The sequence below is a fragment of the Procambarus clarkii genome, chromosome 5, assembly GCF_040958095.1.
Source record: "Procambarus clarkii isolate CNS0578487 chromosome 5, FALCON_Pclarkii_2.0, whole genome shotgun sequence".
Lineage (NCBI taxonomy): Eukaryota > Metazoa > Arthropoda > Malacostraca > Decapoda > Cambaridae > Procambarus > Procambarus clarkii.
This window is the reverse complement of record NC_091154.1, coordinates 26158291-26185795: the sequence shown is the minus strand read 5'-3', so window position 1 is coordinate 26185795 and position 27505 is coordinate 26158291. Positions and strand designations below refer to the sequence as shown.

General features: G+C 45.8%; 1 protein-coding gene across 3 annotated transcripts in view; it reads left to right on the top strand.

Annotated features, from left to right (window-relative positions):
- Positions 1-1400: 1400 nt before the first annotated feature.
- Positions 1401-27505, top strand: part of LOC123762582 (uncharacterized) — a 39174-nt gene continuing 13069 nt past the window's right edge. The window contains exon 1 of one of the 3 annotated variants that reach the window (XM_045749177.2): positions 1401-2010. In XM_045749177.2, the coding sequence (XP_045605133.1) occupies positions 1887-2010 (124 nt within the window). In that variant the 5' untranslated portion in view covers positions 1401-1886. Of the gene's footprint in view, positions 2011-15450; positions 15748-27505 lie in introns of those variants that run through there. The other 2 variants (XM_045749168.2, XM_069299961.1) reach the window with 2 other exon arrangements.

Below are 27505 nucleotides of genomic sequence, written 5' to 3'. Positions count from 1 at the left end.
AGGGGAGGGGTGATGGTGGGACACAACACACCAGGGGAGGGGTGATGGTGGGACACAACACACTGGGGGAGGGGTGATGGTGGGATACAACACATCGGGGGAGGGGTGATGGTGGGACACAACACACCGAGGGAGGGGTGATGGTGGGACACAACACACCAGGGGAGGGGTGATGGTGGGACACAGTACACCAGGGGAGGGGTGATGGTGGGACACAACACACTGGGAGAGGGGTGATGGTGGGACACAACACTGGGGGAGGGGTGATGGTGGGACACAACACACTGGGGGAGGGGTGATGGTGGGACACAACACACCGGGGGAGGGGTGATGGTGGGACACATCACACAAGGGGAGGGGTGATGGTGGGACACAACACACTGGGGGAGGGGTGATGGTGGGACACAACACACCGGGGGAGGGGTGATGGTGGGACACAACACACTGGGGGAGGGGTGATGGTGGGACACAGTACACCGGGGGAGGGGTGACGGTGGGTCACAACACTGGGGGAGGGGTGATGGTGGGACACAGTACACCGGGGGAGGGGTGATGGTGGGACACAACACACTGGGGGAGGGGTGATGGTGAGACACAGTACACCGGGGGAGGGGTGATGGTGGGACACAGTACACCGGGGGAGGGGTGATGGTGGGACACAACACACTGGGGGAGGGGTGATGGTGGGACACAACACATCGGGGGAGGGGTGATGGTGGGACACAACACATCGGGGGAGGGGTGATGGTGGGACACAACACACTGGGGGAGGGGTGATGGTGGGACACAGTACACCGGGGGAGGGGTGATGGTGGGACACAACACATCGGGGGAGGGGTGATGGTGGGTCACAACACTGGGGGAGGGGTGATGGTGGGACACAACACACTGGGGGAGGGGTGATGGTGGGACACAACACACTGGGGGAGGGGTGATGGTGGGACACAACACAATGGGGGAGGGGTGATGGTGGGACACAACACACCGGGGGAGGGGTGATGGTGGGACACAACACACCGGGGGAGGGGTGATGGTGGGACACAACACACCGGGGGAGGGGTGATGGTGGGACACAACACACCGGGGGAGGGGTGATGGTGGGACACAGTACACCAGGGGAGGGGGGGGGTGACGGCAGGACCCAGGGGGCGTGACAATGGTGGTGACATACTGGCTGTGACAAGCCGCCGCCGCCCGAGTTGAAGTTCGTTCATTTCCCGCCAGGTGAAGCCCCGCCCCCTGCCAGTGGCTTCCGCTCCGTATTCATAACTCCGCCCATTTCTCCTCCTCGACCAATTACCCCTCGCGGAAGCATGGGTGGCGACTCGTCCATGTAGCCAATGAGAGCAAAGCTTCTGTTCTACCTGCCTATCGAGGCTAGTAAGGTCGAGTGTCCTCTTGCTGTATCGTAGTTCGATGTGCCTTAAGAACAGCAGGTGGCGGAGGTAGTCAGGTTAGGTAGTCAGTGTATATTTTTCGAATGAGCGCAGGTGTAGTCACTAGTTAGTCGCAGGTGCGTACGGTGCCACTGCGCTCGTGTGCGTGCCTTGTTCGTGCGTCCCCTAGCCGGCATACGTGTGGCGAGCGTGATATACCAAGTCCGCGGAGTGATGTTGTCCACAGAGTTGCTGGCCCAGATGCTCTGAGACGCGGAACTGACCTAGCAGACTGACCCATACTTTTGGTCTCAGTCCTGTGTTAAAGAGCTGCGTGTAGTGGCTGCGGGAGTGACACAGCCGCTGCGGGAGTGACACAGCCGCTGTGGGAGCGACACAGCCGCTGTGGGCCCTCACCTCCCAAAATTTCTCTGTCCTCACCTGCCTCAACAACACCTGCCAGTGAGGGCTCGCCTGCGCCGTGCTTCCTGCCGCGTCAAGTCTCACCAGATGCTGATCCCTGACAACGGCGGCCACCCCACAGCCTTCTCCGTGCCCTCCACCTCCGACGCCCCCAGCAGGCCGCCTGCCTTCATGACAGCCCTGCCCCCTGCCCTCCCCTACTACGCCCCAGGTGAGTCAGGCGCCCCCTAGGTGAACACCAGCCTGGCGCCCTCTTGCACAGGGTAAACAGCAGCTAGTGCTGGTTTAGGTTCATAGCAGGTGGCTCTAGTGTCCGTCTGGCACTCCGTAGGTGGTACTGGCACCGTCTGGGACCCCACAGGTGGTACTGGCACCGTCTGGGACCCCACAGGTGGTACCGACACCGTCTGGGACCCCACAGGTGGTACTGGCACCGTCTGGGACCCCACAGGTGGTACTGGCACTGTCTGGGACCCCACAGGAGGTATTGGCACCGTCTGGGACCCTACAGGTGGTCCTGGCACCGTCTAGTACACGGTACAAAGGACTAGCCCCCTCGTCTGGTACAACTGGGTTACTCATTCAACAGGTAGCTGAGTTCGGTATGTGGAACACTGTTGTTCAGAGAAACAACAGGTGACACTGCCCTCCGCCAGGAACACAATAGGTGACACTGCCCTCCGCCAGGAACACAACAGGTGACACTGCCCTCCGCCAGGAACACAACAGGTGACACTGCCCTCCGCCAGGAACACAACAGGTGACACTGCCCTCCGCCAGGAACACAACAGGTGACACTGCCCTCCGCCAGGAACACAACAGGTGACACTGCCCTCCGCCAGGAACAAAGCAGATAGTACTGTCACTGCTGGTGAAGTTCCTTGTCTCACCTCAGTATGGGAACTCAAACACATATTCATAAATACTTTATACGTCACAATTCTGATGTCAGTTGAAGGTGTTGACCCAAGCGTGTGCCTGAAGAGGTTCACGAGGCTTCTGCTCCTGATTGGAGGCGGATCCTGTCTTCAGCTGGGGGAGCCTCCAGCTGAAGACAGGATCCAGGAGGAGGAGGAGGCTCTACAGGAGCCTTTGAAGGAGTCTCTGGAGGCGGAATTTCAAAAGGAGTTTCTGGAGGTTGAGCCTTTGAGGTAGGAACCTCTGGAGGAAGAGCCTTTGAGGTAGGAGCCTCTGGAGGAAGAGCCTTTGAGGTAGGAGCCTCTGGAGGAAGAGCCTTTGAGGTAGGAGCCTCTGGAGGAAGAGCCTTTGAGGTAGGAGCCTCTGGAGGAAGAGGCTTTGAGGTAGGAGCCTCTGGAGGAATTGCCTTTGAGGTAGGAGCCTCTGGAGGAAGAGCCTTTGAGGTAGGAGCCTCTGGAGGAAGAGCCTTTGAGGTAGGAGCCTCTGGATGAAGAGCCTTTGAGGTAGGAGCCTCTGGAGGAAGAGCTTCTTGGGATGCCTCTGAAGGAGCAGAGGTTAATGATGAAGCCTCTGGAGGAGGTGTAAGCTTTTGCCTCATTCACCTTAACGGAGAGTTAAGCAAACATTCGGCGTCCACGAGAGTGGCTTTCTGGAATCTACGTTGTTTCAAGGTTTCAGATGATCCTCTTGAGTCATGATCCTCTAATGGCTTCTCCCACTGATGGTTTCTCCCAGTGTGGTTGGCGTGTTATCCTCGTTAACGACGGGAGATTCTGGAGTCATTATTACAGCACAGGTGTTACAATACAGATGCTGCTAATTATTATCAATAATAATGATTTGATGTTTAAATTATTAAAATTATTATTTTGAGCTCGCCATCAATAACTACAGCGTCTGCCCGGTGCGAAAATAGTTATATGTTTTCCTATTATTATTAATATTATCATTATTAATATTATTATTATTAGTAGTAGTAGTATTATTATTAATATTATTATTATTATTTGTATTATTAATATTATAATTAATATGTTTATTATTACTATTATTATTAATAATAATATTAATAATAACAATAATATTTTTATTATTAATATTATTTTTATTATTAATATTAATATTATTATTATGGCAGAGGAATAGCCGTTCTCTTCAAATCGATTTCTTGAGCTGAATTTACAATATGACAAACCAAATAAATAATTACGCAATTAGTTCAAGCGTTGTTTTCGGACCGTCGAGTATATGGGTGAGCAATGTTCCTCATGTCTCACACGATGAGTAAGTTATTCCCGAGAACCTATTACCTATTGTTTACCTGTGAGGGGGGCGTTTTTCGAGTGTCTTGTGAGATGCTTGAGTAAGGGGCGTTGCTCTGACTCAAGTCCTTCACTCGGTGGAGGAGACTGCGTTCTCCAAACCAATATGTTGAGAGACGCTGGCGAAGATCATTTTCTTTCCAGGAGATGAGAAACAAACTAAAAATTGTTCATAATTTGGAAATGCCCCCCATGTGATTCTCTTAGGCCACAGACCATTTTCCCCTTGGATTTGACTTTCGCAGAATGTGGAGAGGCGTCGAGTCGGGAGACCTTGGCCCCCGGGGTTAGGAGTCAACCGTTATTTTCACCGCATCAGTAACTTTAGTTGCTACACCAGTTCAACAACTAAATGCTTGGCTTTGGACCTAAATTCTCACCAATTAAGCAGGCGATGAGTCACAATAACGTGGCTGAAGTATGTTGACCAGACCACACACTTGAAGGTGAAGGGACGACAACGTTTCGGTCCGTCCTGGACCATTTTCAAATCGATTGTGAGAATGGTCCAGGACGGACCGAAACGTCGTCGTCCCTTCACCTTCTAGTGTTTGGTCTGGCCAACATCTCACCAATTAACTTATTAACCATCGAAATTTGTTCTTCCCGGCCTGGTCTTGAAGATCAAATTTCTGATTCATCTCAAATGGAGCCCCACATCGGTGTTCTACATACCATCTGGTTATCTTGAGATGATTTCGGGGCCTTTTTTTAGTGTCCCCGCGGCTCGGTCCCTGACCAGGCCTCCACCCCCCAGGAAGCAGCCCGTGACAGCTGACTAACACCCAGGTACCTATTTTTACTGCTAAGTAACAGGGGCATAGGGTGAAAGAAACTCTGCCCATTGTTTCTCGCCGGCGCCTGGGATCGAACCCAGGACCACAGGATCACAAGTCCAGCGTGCTGCCCGCTCGGCCGACCGGCTCCCCGGTCTGGCCCAGAACAGCATTCACCGTTTTATTTATTTTTGATTATTAACAGCAGCTTAATGCTTTACGAAACATAAAATTGTGAATTCTCAAGGCTTTGTTTGACCAGAGTGCAGACTACTAGCAGCTACAGAGGACCCACTAGAAAAGTATGTTTCATTACACTTAATGGTTTTCTAACTCGTTTAGAAAAATTACACGAATATCTCGTGTAATTCTGCTAGAATATCAGGCACATCACCTCCCTGCAGCGTAGCCTTGACCAGGTCCACTACGATGTCACCAGGTGTTAGGAAGAGCTCAACACCTGTACACCGCAGCAGGGTTCAAGTTCAAGTACGTTTATTGAGATGAATAAAAGACATCTCAAAGGGAGAGAGTAATTTAGGCTATTTATACACTCCCCTCTCCCACTACCAGGTTACCAGGGATACATTACCTTACTGACTGACCAGAAAGTATACTTTACTTCAGCACACTGTATAAGACTTAAGTACACTCCGTGTATGTATTCAGAGAAGCGGGATAGACGTCATATATGGACGTCACACTAATCTCGACGGTGTATATTGATCGCGTACAGTATGTGATGTATTTCTTCAGGTACTTATCTGAGCATGTTTGGTGAATATGTGGTCGATATACCTCATGTTTGGTGAAGATGTGGTCGATATACCTCATGTTTAGTGAATATGTGGTCGATATTGGCCACGCTTGTATGGTCAATATTGATATGGGGGGGGGGGTTACTTCTGGGGGTGTCGATGATGTTATTTGACGAGTTGTGTTAATGACTGTTGATGATGTTAGGTGATGATCACCAGTAGTGTTGATGTTATGAACAGCAATGTGGTCATTCTTAGGTGATGAGTCATATTAGCGATGTTGGGGTCATTAGAGTGATGGGTCATTATTGGTGATGTTGGGGGGGTCATTATTGATGTTGGGGTTCATTATTAGTTACGGAGGTTAGCACAGTATTGATGATTCTGGGAACAGCATTGATGTTGGGGATAGAACTGATTTGGCTGGGAACAGTATTGATGATGCTGGGGTTAGTATTGCAGATTTGGAATAGTATTGATGTTGGGGATATTATTGATGTTGGGGATATTATTGATGTTGGGGATAGTATTGATGCTGGAAAAAGTGTTATAATGCTGTGGATAGCTTTGATGATGCAGGGTATAGCATTGATGATGTTGTGTATAACATTAATGATGGTGGCGATACTACTGATACTGGAAATAGTATTGATGATGCTGGGGTATAGTATTGATGCTGGGAATACTATTGATGCTATGACGCTATGGTAATAATATTGATGAGTTGATGACGCCGAGGACATTGTTAATAATGCTGGGTACTGAATTGATGATAATGCTGGGATGGTATTGATGTTGGGAATAGTATTGATTCTGGTGATATTACTGATAATACTGAGGACGGCATTGATGATGCTGTATATAGTATTTATGATGCTTTGAAAAGTATTGCTGCTAGGGATATTTATACTGAGGATAGTATTGATCTTTGGGATAGTGTTGATGCTGAGAATAGTCTTGATGATGCTGTGGATATTGTTGATGATTCTTGCGATAGCATTGATGACGCTGAGAGTAGCATTGCTTCTGGTGATAGTATTAATGATACTGGGAATGGTATTAATGATCCTGGATATAATATTTATGATGCTTGAAATAGTATTACTGCTTGGGATAGTATTGATGCTATGGATAGTATTGATGCTAGAAATAGTATTGATGCTAGAAATAGTATTGATGCTATGGATAGTATTGATGCTAGAAATAGTATTGATGCTATGGATAATATTGATGCTAAGGGAGAGTATTGATGCTAGAGATAGTATTGGTGCTAAGGATAGTATTGATGCTATGGATAGTATTGATGCTATGGATAGTATTGATGCTATGGATAGTATTGATGCTAGAGATAGTATTGATGCTAAGGGAGAGTATTGATGCTAGAGATAGTATTGATGCTAGAGATAGTATTGATGCTATGGATAGTATTGATGCTATGGATAGTATTGATGCTATGGATAGTATTGATGCTAGGGGACAGTATTAATGCTAGAGATAGTATTGATGCTGGAGATAATATTATTGATGCAAGCGGTCAGCTGTAGTCACCTGCGGTCAGCTGCGGTCAGAGTGAAGCGGGCAGCTGCGGTCGGGGTGTAGCGTATATGGCGACCATTAAGAGTAGAAATAAGCGCGGTTAGCGGTTATCTGACGTCATTAGTGGTTTACAGGGGTTAAAGGTACTTGATATCATGACGTCTCTGTGACTACTGACTTATTGTCTCACTACATTACCTGTCTGTGGAGTGTTTCCTTAGGGATACCGAGGTCAATAGTCAATATTACTGAGGGCGTCGTGGTCAATGGTCAATATTACTGATGGCGTCGTGGTTAATGGTCAATATTACTGAGGGCGTCGTGGTCAATGGTCAATATTACTGATGGCGTCGTGGTTAATGGTCAATATTACTGATGGCGTCGTGGTCAATGGTCAATATTACTGTGGGCGTCTTGGTCAATGGTCAATATTACTGATGGCGTCGTGGTCAATGATCAATATTACTGTGGGCGTCGTGGTCAATGGTCAATATTACTGATGGCGTCGTGGTCAATGGTCAATATTACTGAGGGCGTCGTGGTCAATGGTCAATATTACTGATGGCGTCGTGGTCAATGGTCAATATTACTGTAGGCGTCTTGGTCAATGGTCAATATTACTGATGGCGTCGTGGTCAATGATCAATATTACTGATGGCGTCGTGGTCAATGGTCAATATTACTGATGGCGTCGTGGTTAATGGTCAATATTACTGAGGGCGTCTTGGTCAATGGTCAATATTACTGATGGCGTCGTGGTCAATGGTCAATATTACTGATGGCGTCTTGGTCAATGGTCAATATTACTGATGGCGTCGTGGTCAATGGTCAATATTACTGAGGGCGTCGTGGTCAGTGGTCAATATTACTGCTGGCGTCTTGGTCAATGGTCAACATTACTGATGGCGTCGTGGTCAATGGTCAATATTACTGATGGCGTCGTGGTCAGTGGTCAATATTACTGATGGCGTCGTGGTCAATGGTCAATATTACTGAGGGCGTCGTGGACAACAAAGTAACTATAGAGGCGTCGTGGACAACAAAGTAACTAGAGGCGTCGTAGTCAACAAAGTAACTATAGAGGCGTCGTGCTCAACAAAGTAACTATAGAGGCGTCGTGGTCAACAAAGTAACTATAGAGGCGTCGTGGACAACAAAGTAACTAGAGGCGTCGTAGTCAACAAAGTAACTATAGAGGCGTCGTGCTCAACAAAGTAACTATAGAGGCGTCGTGGTCAACAAAGTAACTATAGAGGCGTCGTGGTCAACAAAGTAACTATAGAGGCGTCGTGGTCAACAAAGTAACTATAGAGGCGTCGTGGTCAACAAAGTAACTATAGAGGCGTCGTGGTCAACAAAGTAACTATAGAGGCGTCGTGCTCAACAAAGTAACTATAGAGGCGTCGTGGACAACAAGGTAACTATAGAGGCGTCGTGGTCAACAAAGTAACTATAGAGGCGTCGTGGTCAACAAAGTAACTATAGAGGCGTCGTGGTCAACAAAGTAACTATAGAGGCGTCGTGGTCAACAAAGTAACTATAGAGGCGTCGTGGTCAACAAAGTAACTATAGAGGCGTCGTGCTCAACAAAGTAACTAGAGGCGTCGTGGTCAACAAAGTAACTATAGAGGCGTCGTGGTCAACAAAGTAACAATAGAGGCGTCGTGGTCAACAAAGTAACTATAGAGGCGTCGTGGTCATCAAAGTAACTATAGAGGCGTCGTAGTCAACAAAGTAACTATAGAGGCGTCGTGCTCAACAAAGTAACTAGAGGCGTCGTGGTCAACATAGTAACTATAGAGGCGTCGTGGTCAACAAAGTAACTAGAGGCGTCGTGGTCAACAAAGTAACTATAGAGGCGTCGTGGACAACAAAGTAACTAGAGGCGTCGTGGTCAACAAAGTAACTATAGAGGCGTCGTAGTCAACAAAGTAACTATAGAGGCGTCGTAGTCAACAAAGTAACTATAGAGGCGTCGTGGTCAACAAAGTAACTATAGAGGCGTCGTGGTCAACAAAGTAACTATAGAGGCGTCGTGCTCAACAAAGTAACTAAAGAGGCGTCGTGGTCAACAAAGTAACTATAGAGGCGTCGTGGTCAACAAAGTAACTATAGAGGCGTCGTAGTCAACAAAGTAACTATAGAGGCGTCGTAGTCAACAAAGTAACTATAGAGGCGTCGTGGTCAACAAAGTAACTATAGAGGCGTCGTAGTCAACAAAGTAACTATAGAGGCGTCGTGGTCAACAAAGTAACTATAGAGGCGTCGTGGTCAACAAAGTAACTATAGAGGCGCCGTGGTCAACAAAGTAACTATAGAGGCGTCGTGGTCAACAAAGTAACTATAGAGGCGTCGTGGTCAACAAAGTAACTATAGAGGCGGGTTCCACCCAACACAAGATCCTCAGCACTGAGAATAAAAATTCCCATCTTAATCAAGGCGTCAAGTGCCTCACAGCGACCAAATATAAGTCAATACTGTATCACAAAATATTCCGACTCTTCTATGTTAACTGTTCGAAGTCGAAGGAAACAAAGAAAAGAGGTTCTGTGCATTTATCTTTTTTTACGCCTAGAGTTAAATAGAAGTTGTAAAGCTTTTAAAGATGGCAAAAGATGTAAAGCTTGCTGGGTACAGCGGCCAAGCTCGTCACAATTGTCTCGGAAATACAGGAACGACGTCCAGGCTGTTATTGTTCCGAAGATGAACTGTAATTACAGGGAGAACACTACGTCGTTCTTCTTGTGGATGGGGTGGAGACATCTCCCTTCATGTGGGGAGGTGGAGACATCTCTCTCTCCATGTGGGGGTGGAGACATCTCCCTTCATGTGGGGGTGGAGACATCTCCCTTCATGTGGGGAGGTGGAGACATCTCCCTTCATGTGGGGAGGTGGAGACATCTCTCTCTCCATGTGGGGGTGGAGACATCTCCCTCCATGTGGGTAGGTGGAGACATCTCCCTTCATGTGGGGAGGTGGAGACATCTCTCTCTCCATGTGGGGGTGGAGACGTCTCCCTTCATGTGGGGGTGGAGAAATCTCCCTTCATGTGGGGAGGTGGAGACATCTCCCTTCATGTGGGGAGGTGGAGACATCTCTCTCTCCATGTGGGGGTGGAGACGTCTCCCTTCATGTGGGGGTGGAGAAATCTCCCTTCATGTGGGGAGGTGGAGACATCTCCCATCATGTGGGAGGATGGAGAAATCTCCCTTCATGTGGGGAGGTGGAGACATCTCCCTTCATGTGGGGAGGTGGAGACATCTCCCTTCATGTGGGGAGGTGGAGACATCTCCCTTCATGTGGGGAGGTGGAGACATCTCCCTTCATGTGGGGAGGTGGAGACATCTCCCTTCATGTGGGGTGTGGAGACATCTCCCTTCATGTGGGGGTGGAGACATCTCCCTTCATGTGGGGGTGGAGACATCTCCCTCCATGTGGGGGGTGGAAACATCTCCCTTCATGTGGGGGGTGCAAACATCACCCCTCCATCGGGGGGGGGGGGGCGGGTAGCAAACATCACCCCTCAATGTGAGGGGTAGCAAACATCACCCCTCCATGTGGGGGGGTAGCAAACATCACCCCTCCATGTGAGGGGGGTGCAAACATCACCTCTCCATGTGAGGGGGTAGCAAACATCACCCCTCCATGTGAGGGGTAACAAACATCACCCCTCCATGTGGGGGGTAGCAAACATCACCCCTCCATGTGAGGGGGAGGGGTGCAAACCTCACCCCTCCATGTGGGGGGTAGCAAACATCACACCTCCATGTGTGGGGGTAGCAAACATCACCTCTCCATGTGAGGGGGGGGGGGTGCAAACATCACCCCTCCATGTAGGGGGTAGCAAACATCACCCCTCCATATGGGGGGTAGCAAACATCACCCCTCCATGTGGGGGGTAGCAAACATCACCCCTCCATGTGGGGGGTAGCAAACATCACCCCTCTATGTGGGGGTAGCAAACATCACCCCTCCATGTGGGGGTAGCAAACATCACCCCTCCATATGTGGGGATAGCAAACATCACCCCTCCATATAGGGGGTAGCAAACATCACCCCTCCATATGGGGGGTAGCAAACATCACCCCTCCATGTGGGGGGTAGCAAACATCACCCCTCCATGTGGGGGGTAGCAAACATCACCCCTCCATGTGGGGGGTAGCAAACATCACCCCTCCATGTGGGGGGTAGCAAACATCACCCCTCCATGTGGGGGGTAGCAAACATCACCCCTCCATGTGGGGGGTAGCAAACATCACCCCTCCATATGTGGGGGGTAGCAAACATCACCCCTCCATGTGGGGGGTAGCAAACATCACCCCTCCATATGTGGGGGGTAGCAAACATCACCCCTCCATGTGGGGGGTAGCAAACATCACCCCTCCATATGTGGGGGGTAGCAAACATCACCCCTCCATGTGGGGGGTAGCAAACATCACCCCTCCATGTAGGGGGTAGCAAACATCACCCCTCCATGTGGGGGGTAGCAAACATCACCCCTCCATGTCGGGGGTAGCAAACATCACCCCTCCATGTCGGGGGTAGCAAACATCACCCCTCCATGTGGGGGGTAGCAAACATCACCCCTCCATGTGGGGGGTAGCAAACATCACCCCTCCATATGTGGGGGGTAGCAAACATCACCCCTCCATGTGGGGGGTAGCAAACATCACCCCTCCTTATGTGGGGGGTAGCAAACATCACCCCTCCATGTGGGGGGTAGCAAACATCACCCCTCCATATGTGGGGGGTAGCAAACATCACCCCTCCATGTGGGGGGTAGCAAACATCACCCCTCCATGTCGGGGGTAGCAAACATCACCCCTCCATGTCGGGGGTAGCAAACATCACCCCTCCATGTGGGGGGTAGCAAACATCACCCCTCCATGTCGGGGGTAGCAAACATCACCCCTCCATGTGGGGGGTAGCAAACATCACCCCTCCATGTCGGGGGTAGCAAACATCACCCCTCCATGTCGGGGGTAGCAAACATCACCCCTCCATGTGGGGGGTAGCAAACATCACCCCTCCATGTGGGGGGTAGCAAACATCACCCCTCCATGTGGGGGGTAGCAAACATCACCCATCTCATCATCTCGACAGAACTCTCCACATTTTCTAGTGCTTCCTATACATATTAACTCATTCATTGATCTATTCGTCTGGTAGATCTAACACTTAGATCGTGTAAGAAATATAGTGTTAGAGTCTAACTGTTTTAAAAATAATATATTGCGCTGCTTATAATATCCATCAATTAGAAGGATTTCTTACTGTACTTATGTTAATAAAATATGTGTCAGCTATCCCCTTGACTGTATATCTGCGTCTATATCACAGTCCAGATGATAAGTGTGAGCATCCAGCCTTGAGCGCCTCCCACGCCACTCCTCCCACGCCAGTAGGTGTCCAGTATAGGTGACTGCTTCGGGCACCAATCCACACCTCCCACGCTAAGTGGCCAGTAGTTGTCCAGACTTCTAACCCTGAGCACCTCTATAGCTCCCACGCTAAATATACAAATGATTGTCGAGGAATGCGCAAATGACAGCTAAACTACTCACACTACAACAACGATAACGATAACTGAAGGCTGTCATACACGTGTCATTGCTATCACTCAGTCATCCACATGTCAGAATATATAAAATATAGTGTATAGATATTCTCTAGGCGAGCAGAGATGTGGGGGGCATCGACAGCCACGTGTCTCTTGCTAGTGACGAGGTGGCTGAGAGGAAACGGTTGATTGGGTGAACTTTTTCCCCAAGGAAATAGAATTGAGAGTAGCTGATTGACCAGACCACACACTAGAAGGTGAATAGACGACGACGTTTCGGTCTGTCCTGGACCATTCTTAAGTCGATCTGTCCTGGACAGATCTGTCAGTCTGTCCTGGACCATTCTCATCGACTTGAGAATGGTCCAAGACGGAATGAAACATCGTCGTCCCTTCACCTTCTAATGTGTGGCCTGGTCAACATACTTCAGCCACGTTATTGTGACTCCTCGTCTGCTTGAGAGTAGCTGAACGAGAGGTGTGGGTGGGCTGGGATCCCGCCCTGGGTTGGGATCCCGCCCTGGGTTGGGATCCCGCCCTGGGTTGGGCTCCCGCCCTGGGCTGGGATCCCGCCCTGGGTTGGGATCCCACCCATCTCCCGCCTCGGGCCGACCACATGGGACGCCTCCTGCTACTGAAACTTGGAATTCTACAGGGGATTTTCTTTTCTTAACTAGAAGCATTTTGCACGAGAGTGAGTGAGAGTGAAAGAGAGGAGGGGAGAGTTGAATGAGAATTTTTTTTATTTTTGTTAACTCCACTATTAAGTTTACAGAGTGAAACTCGTCTAGCATGTTGCTGTGTCTATATGAATTTTATTTTATAATAACCTGGTTATCTTTCAAGCGGTTGTGAGTCTTTCCGACTTCCTGTTTTTAATTAATTTATTACGTCTTATTATATAATTTATTAATGCTCAAATAATGTTAGCGAATGATAAATTATTTTTCAATTGATTCCACTTACTTTCATGATGACTGGGTCTCCGCTTGTTCAGTTACTCTGTTTATCATTAATATAACAGTCCATCCTCGTGTTTAGGGAGTACTTGTAGTAACGATGAGCACCATAGTACATATATTGACGTAATGGACAATTAGATAGTAGAAATCGGTACTATTGAATTTGGACAAACCGGTCAAGGTTTTGTATTTTTTTTTTTGCTAAGAAAATATAAACTAATCTAACCTTCCTAGGCCTAATACACGCTATATGAGACCTAATATAGTACATATATTTGTTATTCAAGGCCTAGGACTATATGAGTTTGTTTTTTAGCTTGATGTTTTCCGAACTGAATAGTACTAAATTCTAGTATCTAATTGTATTTTACGTCAATATGTTAACATATGTACGAGGATGGGTTGCATATAATGATTAACGTTAGGCTTTTAATATTACCATTTTATTTAATAAATTAATGATGCTCGGGAATTATCTGCAGATTTAGTCAATTACAAATGCGCAACAGTTCTATCAATAATAACTTCTTGAATTTGAATATATATATATATATATATATATATATATATATATATATATATATATATATATATATATATATATATATATATATATATACTTATTGATTAGTGAATAAATTTTGTACAAATTTATTTCCATGTGAGTTACTATTACTACTCAACTACTTGTTCCTTCTGCATTGAACTTCAACTCTAGGAGGTGAAGAAGGTTTGTACAGCCGCCGGTGATCTCAACTCTAATACAATGACTCCCGTTGCACACTTAATCTATCGCATCTCCTTTAGAAATTATGAATGTAATAGACTTCTACAACCTGCTTTATGAATTCCTTCACTTCAAGCTAAACAAATACCTTCTTATAGATCTATGTATTACGAGTGTCTTAAGCTTCCACTCACGTCCTCACGAGTTACTGATATTCACTGTAAATAGTTTCTCCTGTTTTTTCCACCCTTTAGTATTTGTTATGCCCCTATCATGTCTCTTCTTTCTTTTAACGACAATAGGTTGAACTCCTCCAGCCTGCCTTAGCACCCCAGGTCACGTCAGCCCGTCATCAGACCAGGTCCATTACATCCAGCGGTCGACCCCACAGACGCATTCATACATTTTCACATGCTGTTCATTCAAAACAAAAATTTTCTCAAATATATATTAATATTATAATATATTAGCATATTGTGCATATATAGGCATAAGTTAGGTTAGGTGTTCAGGTTCTGTTGGCGATTATTTGTATTTGTAGTACGTGGGCGAAGCATTTACAGCGTTATGGTCAGCAAAGCACTTGTTCCGGAAGTGTTCGAACGTCATCAGTTGTGAGTCGTGTGTAACAGCCCGTCCTCCAAACAAAGATCCAAAAGTGATTCCATCCACCCGCCAAACCCCCTGTTTATGAATGAAAAGCGGTTTACACACGACTCACAACTGATTTCGTTCGAACACTTCCGCAACAAGTGCTTCACTGACGAGTTTTGTTCGAACCACAACGCTATAAATGCTTCACCCACGTACTACAAATGCAAATAATCGCCAACCGAACCTAAACACCTAACCTAACCTAACCTATGCCTATATATGCACAATATGCTAATATATTATAATATTAATTTATATTTGAGAAAATTCTTGTTTTGAATGAACAGCAAGTTAAAATTTATGAATGCGTCTGTGGGGGCGACCGCTGGATGTAATGGACTTGAGTCGAGGACGGGTTGTGTGTAAACCGTTTTTCATTCATAAACAGGGGGTTTGGCGGGTGGATGGAATGAACTTTGGGTCTTTGTTTAGAGGACGGGCTGGTCACGTAACTGACTGAGGTTCGAGCCTCAGTGGAAACACCTGAACTTTCTATAGTTTCATTGTGCGCTGTTTGACGTGGGTGCTCCAGAGTGGCGCTGGAGACAGTACGACTGATCTCACTTCTGCCGTTATCGTATGTGTATGTGCCTCTGTGGCAAGACCTAAGGCTGAAATAGTCTTAGGTCTACCTCGATCGTGCCTTGTGTGATGTCAAGGCGATGGTTCCCTGAACTACGTGTCGTTCTGATGCCTCCATCTTCTATTCCCATCTTCGTTACCATACGCTTGCTGGTATTGATATAAAAAAAACATTGTTTCATGTCAAATCTGGGTTATTTTACTTTCTTCATCTCTCCCGACTTTTCTCGTCAACAGTTCATCATCCGCAAGTATTGTCATGTCTGATTCTACGGTTGTTGTTAAGGTTGTTGACATAAATGGGGGGGGGGGGGAAGAGTATTGGTTCTAGTGGAGGACCTTGCGGGACCTTGCGGGACCCCACTTGTTGCCCTTAGCCAGTCCGTCTTCTCCCCGCCCCCCGCACCCTCACTCGGACTCTCCTGCCTGACAAACTTAATAAAAACACTAGTCCCGAATACACGTGCGCAGCAGACGGGAATTTATACAATCACACATACCGTATTATAGAGCGTAATTATTTGCGTAATTCTATTCGTCTGCATCCGGGTGTGTTCGTGAAAATGGGCGTGTTGGGGGCTGCCAGTCCGTTCACGCACGCTATAATTTCGTTCCATTATGCGGTGTATGTGTAATGTAGCCACAGTTTACGAGCCTTTTTATTGATAACTCTCTAAGTGAAATTTTCTGGGTAGTTAACTTTATTATACACATGACACGTGATTATATTAGTTTCCGTCTGACTCGTGTTTGTGGAGGTGAGAGCAGTAGCTTTTTTGTCATGTCTGTCTGTCTGTCTTTATTCACTTAGTTGTATTTATCTAGTTGTACTTGCGGGGGATGAGCTCTGCTCTTTTGGGCCCGCCTATCAACTGTCAATCAACTGTTACTAACTACTAATTTTTTCTGTCTATCTGTCTGTCTGTCTCTTTCTACCTGTCTCTTTCTCTCCTTGTCACTCTCGCTCTCTGTCTCTCTCTCACTCTCCAACTTAACTGTTTTGATATCGCCCTCTCCCACTCCTGTTGATGACCCCCTCTCTCACTCCTGTTGATGACCCCCTCTCTCACTCCTGTTGATGACCCCCCTCTCTCACTCCTGTTGATGACCCCCCTCTCTCACTCCTGTTGATGACCCACTCTCTCACTCCTGTTGATGACCCCCTCTCTCACTCCAGTTGATGACCCCCTCTCTCACTCCTGTTGATGAACCCCTCTCTCACTCCTGTTGATGACCCCCCCTCTCTCACTCCTGTTGATGACCCCCTCTCTCACTCCTGTTGATGACCCCCTCTCCCACTCCTGTTGATGACCCCCTCTCTCACTCCTGTTGATGACCCCCTCTCCCCCTCCTGTTGATGACCCCCTCTCTCACTCCTGTTGATGACCCCCCCCCTCTCTCACTCCTGTTGATGACCCCCTTCTCCCTCCCCCTGTTGATGACCCCCTTCTCCCCGGTTGTTGGTGCAAACGCCCCCTCCCCCTCCTCCCCTCCTACCCCCCTCCCCCACTTCCCCAGTTGACAGAAACATCCGAAAGAGCTTCATGAGCGCACCAGTCAACAGACAGCTCGAGGACACACTGGTGACAAAGGCCATATGAACAACCTCAAACGACTATGTGACGCCCAACAGGAGGACTGACAGGCATGGCATTAGCTCACAGCATGACGGCATGACGGGGCTTAATTGGCAGCTGTTACGCCAACCCGCGTACACAACTACGTGGCTCAGATCTTAGCTAAATACAATCACACACACACAGGGATGGGTGATATACCACACTCACACCAGGGGACGAAGACCACCAACACTCGTCACACATTAGGGGGAGAACTTGCGTATTATTCGTCACACTCACACAAGCGGAAAGGGAGAGAGTATAACGTTATCAGTTGTCCAGAGCGGAAAGGGAGAGAGTATAACGTTATCAGTTGTCCAGATAGTGTGTCTGCTGCGTTGCTCGACCATCCCTCACTCTCCCACACATCCTGGTGCAGGAACTGCCAGTTATGGCAGCTCGGAGGGGCTCTGGCTCTATAATTGCTCCCAGTCACAGCTGCAGCCTCGTTAAAGTGTGGGGATTGTTGCGCGTGGCGGCCTCTCTCTCTCCCTCAGTTCGTGGACGAGGAGTCGTAATAGTATTCCCCCCACTAACTCATCAACTCATCGGCTATGAGTCGGCTTGACGACTCGTCAAGGCTATGAGTCACGTCAAGGCTACTGTATGAACCACGAGCTAGACGAGGCTGTGTGGAGCTGCGTGCGACCTCCACAGGTGTTGAACAGGTGCGCCGCCCCCCCCCCGCCCCTCTGCTTGGCAGCATCCGCGATCATTTCATTCTACACACTTGACTACAAATTGGGCGCCGGTCCGTCCTCTCCCCCGCGACACAGGGAGAGGATGTGCTTCACAATAAAACAATTACAGGCAGCTATCCTGGTGACGTAATTACTAGATTGCATAACGACCACCAACAAGCGGATAATTAGTTATTATTAAGGGTGTATGCTAATACCTTGCTCTCTCTCTCTCTCTCCTCCCCCCTCTCCCACAACCTGTAACTTGTTAGGTGTTTCCTGACCCTCACTACTAACTACGGGCGTTGAGTGTGTGTGTGTGGGGGGGGGGGGGGGGCGGGGGGGGGGGGGTGTACAACCCGTCTCGACACGTACATTACTCCTGGTCGTGCCTCGTACCGTCCACGGCTCTGGTTAGTTCTCTTTCTGTCAGGAGTTGACCACTTGCTCAATTATCGGTATTATAAGGTAGTACATATATATATATATATATATATATATATATATATATATATATATATATATATATATATATATATATATACATATATATATATATATATATATATATATATATATATATATATATATATATATATATATATATATATGCGAACAAGCTTGAATGGTCCCCAAGCCGATATGCAACTGAAAACTCCACACCCCCGAAGGATTCGAGCCCAGACAGCCAGGAGCACTATGTACTATGGCGTACGTGGGGTTATCTTGAGGTTATCTTGAAATTATTTCGGGGCTTAGCCTCCCCGCGGCCCGGTCCTCGACCAGGCCTCCTTTTTGTTACACACCCATAGGAAGCAGCGCGTAGCAGCTGTCTAACTCCCAGGTACCGATTTATGCTAGGTGTGGGGAGTTTTCAGTTGCATATTGGCTTGGGGACCATTCAAGCTTGTTCGCATTTATGTTGCTCACGTGGCCCCCGACTTGATGAAATATCTATGCCCAAGCCTACCACCGAATGCTGTCGGGTCGTTGGGGATATAACCTCGGCTATCAATGACTTTTGTACAGTCACGGTGGTCGAGTGGTTAAAGTACCAGGTACGCCATGGTGCATAATGCTCCTGGTTGCCTGGGTTCGAATCCTTCTGGGGTTTTCAGTTATATATGACAGAGTTGAGCAGCTTTGTGTGTGTCTGTGGGCAACAATGAGAGCGGTAGCGAAGACTCGTGAGGACCAGAATGAGGAAGACTTCGACAAATTAGGAACAATAAACTACTTCAAGAATGCAGAGCTGATCTGTCTGTTAGGCTGGTGGAAGGAGACTTATTATGTGGCCGTAGGAATAAGTGCAGAAACCCCCGCTGATTAAGACGTCTGGGCAGTGACACGTCACACTGAACAAGGGTGTCGGTGGGCTTGTGCTTCACACTGCTCTAACCGTGTACTCACTGCTCTAACCGTGTACTCACTGCTCTAACCGTGTACTCACTGCTCTAACCGTGTACTCACTGCTCTAACCGTGTACTCATTGCTCTAACTGTGTACTCACTGCTCTAACCGTGTACTCACTGCTCTAACCGTGTACTCACTGCTCTAACCGTGTACTCACTGCTCTAACCGTGTACTCGCTGTTCTAACCGTGTACTCACTGCTCTAACCGTGTACTCACTGCTCTAACCGTGTACTCACTGCTCTAACCGTGTACTCACTGCTCTAACCGTGTACTCACTGCTCTAACCGTGTACTCACTGTTCTAACCGTGTACTCACTGCTCTAACCGCGTACTCACTGCTCTAACCGCGTACTCACTGCTCTAACCGCGTACTCACTGCTCTAACCGCGTACTCACTGCTCTAACCGCGTACTCACTGCTCTAACCGCGTACTCACTGCTCTAACCGTGTACTCACTGCTCTAACCGTGTACTCACTGCTCTAACCGCGTACTCACTGCTCTAACCGTGTACTCACCTAGTTGGATTTTTCGGGACGCTGAGTTTCAGCTCTTTAAAAGAAAAAAAAAAAAAAATGTTTGGCGCCTGCATCTACCACTTCTCTTAGCATATTCCGATTGATCACAAGTCTGACACTTAAACAATGATTTACATTGCCTCTGTGATTGTTGTGAGTACCAAGTCACCACCTCGTTCACCTGTGTCACCCTGTTAGTGTACCAGCCGCGCCCTGAAGCCCTCTCGCTGACTGCTCTTTTACCACACCAAAGAGGAACTGTAGAGTCGGCGCATGATAAACGGTGAATGTTGCAGCAATAAGTATAGACACTTCGAGCATCGACACATTTAGGTATCGACACTAACACAGTGCGACAAAGCCATAAGACTCAATATCACCGTGGCTGCTGAAGCAAGCAACATAACTACTCTGTCATCTGGTAACCAAAATTATCAATAAAATACAAAAGATAAATTTTCCAGATGTACGGAAAAGGGAGGCGATGAGTCACAATAACGTGGCTGAAGTATGTTGACCAGACCACACACTAGACTTGAGAATGGTCCAGGACCATACACTAGACTTGAAAATGGTCCAGGACCACACACTAGACTTGTGAATGGTCCAGGACCACACACTAGACTTGAGAATGGTCCAGGACCACACACTAGACTTGAGAATGGTCCAGGACCATACACTAGACTTGAAAATGGTTCAGGACCACACACTAGACTTGAGAATGGTCCAGGACGGACCGAAACGTCGTCGTCTCTTCACCTTCTAGTGTGTGGTCTGGTCAACATACGGAAAAGGGAAAATATCGTCCCAATCTTAAACGAGGCACAAATTCGTCGACCGCTGTCACAGCCACGGATTCCGTGTCAAGTGCTTGATAAAGTAATCAGGTTGAGAATAATGGCGCACCTGGCAGCGATCACATTTGTAAAAGAAAGGTAATATTGATCTGAAGGGTAAAAATCATGCTTGACAAGCTTAATCGAGTTCTGTGAAAAGTTTTACCAAAATGCGACAATGAATCGAACGCTGGTTTTGCTATCTTCCGTCACTGCCAAAAATGTTTTGACGCTGCCGCTCATGAAAAGGTGGAGTAGAAGATGGAGAATCATGCTGGGATGACTTGGCAAACTCTGAACTGGTTAGGGAATACCTGAAGGACAGAAAACAAAGGGTCACATTTGGAGAAGAGATGTGGAGCTGGAGGGATGTGACAAGTGGGTTTCCCCAAAGGTTGGGTCCTCGCACCACTACTGTTCCTAATTTATTTATTTATTTATTTATTTATTTATTTATTTGTTTATATATATACAAGAAGGTACATTGGGTTTGTGAGAATACATTGGATAGTACAGTATTTACATTCTTGCAAAGCCACTAGTACGCGCAGCGTTTCGGGCAACCGGAATTTAATTTTAATTTACCGGAATGACCTGCCCGAGGGAGTGAGGCCATAAAAATAACTGCTGGCAGTTGGCACCGAAGTAAAATGGAATGTAAAAAAAGGGGGAGAACTGCTCAAAATTATAGGAAGACTTCGACGAACACCAGATTAGACAAATGGCTATTAGAGCTCTATCCCGACCAATGTAAGGTAATGAAGATGGGAAAGAGAGAGCGAAGATCAAGAGGTTTCTACACCACAAGGGAAAGACAACAACAGAAATCGCGAGAAGGAAATGTTTTGGGCGTTGTTTTAATGGGTCAGAGGCCCATATAAGTTAATGGGTCAGAGGCCCATATAAGTTAATGGGTCAGAGGCCCATATAAGTTAATGGGTCAGAGGCCCATATAAGTTAATGGGTCAGAGGCCCATATAAGTTAATGGGTCAGAGGCCCATATAAGTTAATGGGTCAGAGGCCCATATAAGTTAATGGGTCAGAGGCCCATATAAGTTAATGGGTCAGAGGCCCATATAAGTTAATGGGTCAGAGGCCCATATAAGTTAATGGGTCAGAGGCCCATATAAGTTAATGGGTCAGAGGCCCATATAAGTTAATGGGTCAGAGGCCCATATAAGTTAATGGGTCAGAGGCCCATATAAGTTAATGGGTCAGAGGCCCATATAAGTTAATGGGTCAGAGGCCCATATAAGTTAATGGGTCAGAGGCCCATATAAGTTCAAAATAACAACATATACATAATAAGTAGAATGTTATTTGAAAGCGTAAATAAAGACTAACAAAGCTTAAGACAGAAACAAGAGCACAAACTACACGTCCATAAAAGAACAAAGGTTTGAAATAAGATTAGTGGCAGAACTAAGAGGGCTGACCTGTGAAGAGGTTCAGGAACTTAATTTCAAACCCCCAGAAGAAAGAATCATCAAGTAACATGATCACTTCATACAAAATACTGAAACAATAGGCAAGATTGATAAGGACAGTCTCAAACGGGTAGAAAATAGAACTTAGAGAACATAGTTGGAAGCTGGAAACGCAAATGAGTGCCGAAAACGTAAGGAAATACTCGTACGCTATACGGAAGACTAACAAGGGAAATTCACTAAAATACGAAGTCGTGGAAGCCACCTCCATCCACAACTTTAAGGATGATGTTCATGGAGGTGACTTTTAGTTCATATTTAACAAAGAAATAAACCGTCAGGAAAGTTAAATTGTAACGCAACCAGTTGAACAAAACTCTCATACGGGTCAGAGAAAGTTCAAGGTTACAAATTCAAATAAGTTAATTGAAGTGCTTAAATACACACAAAGGGATGAGGTAGCTCACCCTATTCTTACCCCGTTCAGTACAACGTGTTCATATATATATATATATATATATATATATATATATATATATATATATATATATATATATATATATATATATATATATATATATATATATATATATATATATATATATATATATGTCGTACCTAGTAGCCAGAACGCACTTCTCAGCCTACTATGCAAGGCCCAATTTGCCTAATAAGCCAAGTTTTCATGAAGTAATGTCTTTTCGATTACCTAACCTACCTAACCTAACCTAACCTAACGTTTTCGGCTACCTAACCTAACCTAACCTATAAAGATAGGTTAGGTTAGGTTAGGTAGGGTTGGTTAGGTTCGGTCATATATCTACGTTAATTTTAACTCCAAAAAAATAAAATTGACCTCATACATAATGAAATTGGTAGCTTTATCATTTCATAAGAAAAAAATTAGAGAAAATATATTAATTCAGGAAAACTTGGCTTATTATGCAAATAAGGCCTTGCATAGTAGGCTGAGAAGTGCGTTCTGGCTACTAGGTACTATATATATATATATATATATATATATATATATATATATATATATATATATATATATATATATATATATATATATATATATATATATATATATGCGGAATATCCACAGATAAAAGGAAAAGGAAGATGAACGTTTCGCCTTTGTCAACACAGGTGTTGACAAAGGCCCAGATCGGCCGAAACGTTTATCTTTCATTTTCATTTCTCTGTGGATTTTCATTTTCCGCATACAAATGATCAGTGTTTCGCGATCGTCAATTGCATATATATATATATATATATATATATATATATATATATATATATGTATATATATATATATATATATATATATACATATATATATATGTATATATATATATATATATATATATATATATATATATATATATATATATATATATATATATATATATATCTTCCCCTCGCCCCCAGGCAGCACACACACACAGGAGTAACTCACGGCTACGCAAAGTTAAATCAATATTTATGTATTCCCTGAAACCGTCATAAGGACGGTGGAACCCGGCGCTCGAGCGTCCCATCTGCTGCGTTTTATCCGGTCTTATTTTAACCGGAATATGCATGTTATGTAATGTTTGCATTGTTACCTTGTTAAATTCCCATAATCGTTTCCGGTATTATGACCAAAATCCAGCAGCACATGTTTGCGGTACATGGTGAGAGAATATTGTCATGGGAATGTTGGGAGGTCGAGCTGCAGGCTCCGAGCACAAGGTTCTCGATTGATTTGTGTGGTTCATTCCTATGCTCGATTAGTGTACATTGTAACGCCGTATGACTCGCTGTTTGGAGTCGTTCTCTTCTACCTCGCTCTCATGTACACGCCGCTTCTCTTTTACATCTCTCTCTCCCCTGGTGAACAGCGCTTCTCCTCTACCATGACACTGAAGATATTCTTACTAATCTCTGCCTCCTTTTTGGTGTATACTTTTGTCTCCTTTTGTTCACACACCACCGCTCCCCCCCTCCCTTCGTCTCTCTCTCTCTCTCTCTCTCTCTCTCTCTCTCTCTCTCTCTCTCTCTCTCTCTCTCTCTCTCTCTCTCTCTCTCTCTCTCTCTCTCTCATGACTGGCTTTCCCTGCGTTGGTTCCCAGGACCAGTGTCCCGGCGGTGCTCGGGTCTCTGACAAGACCTTCTCCCACTGTGGGTCGTACAGCACGATGACTCAACCCCCCAACCTCTACAGTCATCCTTACTACTTAGTTCCACTTGCTTATACTGCCCTCACACTGACTGAAAGACTTCCTGCATGTCACTGTGGCTCGTCTGTCTGTCTAGAAACACAGGTAGATGTCCTCTCGTCACGCTTCTTATAAACCTCAACGTGATGTCTCTTTTTCTGTTGATTCCAGAGCGTATTTTACACGTTGGGATCATATCCCAAACTAATACTTTTTCCTTCAGGTATCGTTACATTCGGCGTCCTCAATGATGGGGCGCAGTCTTGTAACATTAGACTGTATATAATGTTCTATAAGCAGTCTCGTTTACGTCCCTGAAGGCTGTCATGATGGGATTCAAGTGACGGGATGCATGATGGGATTCATATGGGATCAGACTACTCAAAAACACCCGTGGTAGCGTTCTTAAGGACATACAAGACTCATAAAACACCAGATTAGAGAAAAACACCTGTGGCGGCGTGCCCATGCAGCCACACACCACACACCTGAGCGGGAACTACACCCGCCACCAACCCTCTCTGCTCCCTCTCCGAGATCTATAATAATAATAATAATATGCTCAGAAATATATGACATTATAACGTGACCCGGAAGCGCCCTAACGCGCCTTCCGTCGCCTTATATCAGGGTTCCGCCGCTTGCTCATGCGGGCAGTGTTGAGGGCTTAGCACACCTGTGCCTTCACGAGCGGGGGATGATCCGCGCCTCAAATGAACGCGATCATCTGTTTTATATGAGATTATTTCACATTTCATTATTATTTATCTCGTTGATAATGAAAATACCACGACGTGTAGTGTCTATTTATTTGTTTAATGCATGTGGTGGTTAGTTAAGGACCTCGAGTCTGATTATGGGGGATAAGCTTACTTAATTTAATGCTCGTAAACTTTGAGTGTGAGCCGTGTTTACCACTGGTTGCTGAAGCACTGTGGAGTATGAGGGTAAACTTGTTTTTTGTTGTTTTAAGATTCACCTACTGGGAACAAAAGGTTCCAAGTAGCACGGGGTATGGTGAGCCCGTAGTGGACTTACCTGGCACAGGAGCGGGGCAAGTAGCACGGGCTATGGTGAGCCCGTAGTGGACTTACCTGGCACAGGAGCGGGGCAAGTAGCACGGGCTATGGTGAGCCCGTAGTGGACTTACCTGGCACAGGAGCGGGGCAAGTAGCACGGGCTATGGTGAGCCCGTAGTGGACTTACCTGGCACAGGAGCGGGGCAAGTAGCACGGGGTATGGTGAGCCCGTAGTGGACTTACCTGGCACAGGAGCGGGGCAAGTAGCACGGGGTATGGTGAGCCCGTAGTGGACTTACCTGGCACAGGAGCGGGGCAAGTAGCACGGGGTATGGTGAGCCCGTAGTGGACTTACCTGGCACAGGAGCGGGGCAATGGTGAGCCCGTAGTGGACTTACCTGGCACAGGAGCGGGGCTGTAACTGTGTGTGTCGAGGGTAAACAGGCAGAGGCTTGCTTATATAGCTCACTTGACTGTGTCTACTGGTTAAGTCTCGGCTCCTTGTCGCACCTTCGAATAAATTTGACACCTGCTCTGAGCTTCACGGCACGGTGAACGACTCCCTCACTGACAGTGTACGGCTCTCCCACGGTAGCATGTGACACTCTCACTGTAGCGTAGCACTCACTCACTCTAGCACAGGAATCACTGTAGCACACGAATCTCGCTCACTGTAGCATAGGACTCGACTCAATCGTTGCAACTTTTTCAATTTTTGGGTTTATGAAAATTATTAGGTACTGTCCTTCATTCTGTTTCCTGACACAGTCTATAAACTTTATGACAGTCTATAACCATTATGACACAGTCTATAACCATTATGACACAGTCTATAGCCTTTATGACACAGTCTATAACCTTTATGATAGTCTTTAACCTTTATGACACAGTCTATAACCTTTATGACAGTCTATAACCTTTATGACACAGTCTATAACCTTTATGACACAGTCTATAACCATTATGACACAGTCTATAACCTTTATGACACAGTCTATAACCTTTATGACACAGTCTATAACCATTATGACACAGTCTATAACCATTATGACACAGTCTATAGCCTTTATGACACAGTCTATAACCTTTATGATAGTCTTTAACCTTTATGACACAGTCTATAACCTTTATGACAGTCTATAACCTTTATGACACAGTCTATAACCTTTATGACACAGTCTATAACCATTATGACACAGTCTATAACCTTTATGACAGTCTATAACCTTTATGACACAGTCTATAACCTTTATGACACAGTCTATAACCTTTATGACACAGTCTATAATCTTTATGACACAGTCTATAACCATTATGACACAGTCTATAACCATTATGTTACAGTCTATTACCTTTATGACAGAGTCTATAACCATTATGACACAGTCTATAACCTTTATGAGACAGTCTATAACCTTTATGACACTGTCTGTAACATTTATGACACAGTCTATAATCATTATGAGACAGTCTATAACCTTTATGACACAGTCTATATCCTTTATGACAGTCTATAACATTTATGACACAGTCTATATCCTTTATGACAGTCTATAACATTTATGACACAGTCTATAATCATTATGACACAGTCTATAACCATTATGACACAATCTATAACCTTTATGACCCAGTCTATAGCCATTATGACACAGTCTATAACCATTATGACACAGTCTATAAAATTTTTGACACAGTCTATAATCATTATGACACTGTCTATAATCATTATGACACAGTCTATGACCTTTATGACACAGTCTATAACCATTATGACTGTCTATAACCATTATGACACAGTCTATAACCTTTATGACACAGCCTATAACCTCTATGACACAGTCTGTAACCTTTATGACACAGTCTATAATCATTATGACACAGTCTATAATCATTATGAGACTGTCTATAACCATTATGACACAGTCTATAACCTTTATGACACAGTCTATAACCTTATATATTACTTATATATTATTAAAGAGCTACGCCTCATTTGCAAAGATAATTTTGTAGTTGCAAATTTTTTTTGGTAAATCTTTCAATCAATTAAAGGCAATATTTAGGACTAGTTGTGATCCTGGAGAGGTGTTGCACTAGTGGGTGCTCAGTCAGGGTCATTATCCGCGGCAGTACTGACCCCAGCTGTTGTAGAGGCAGTAGTATAAGTAGCTTTTGTGGCAGGAGTAAGGCAGGAA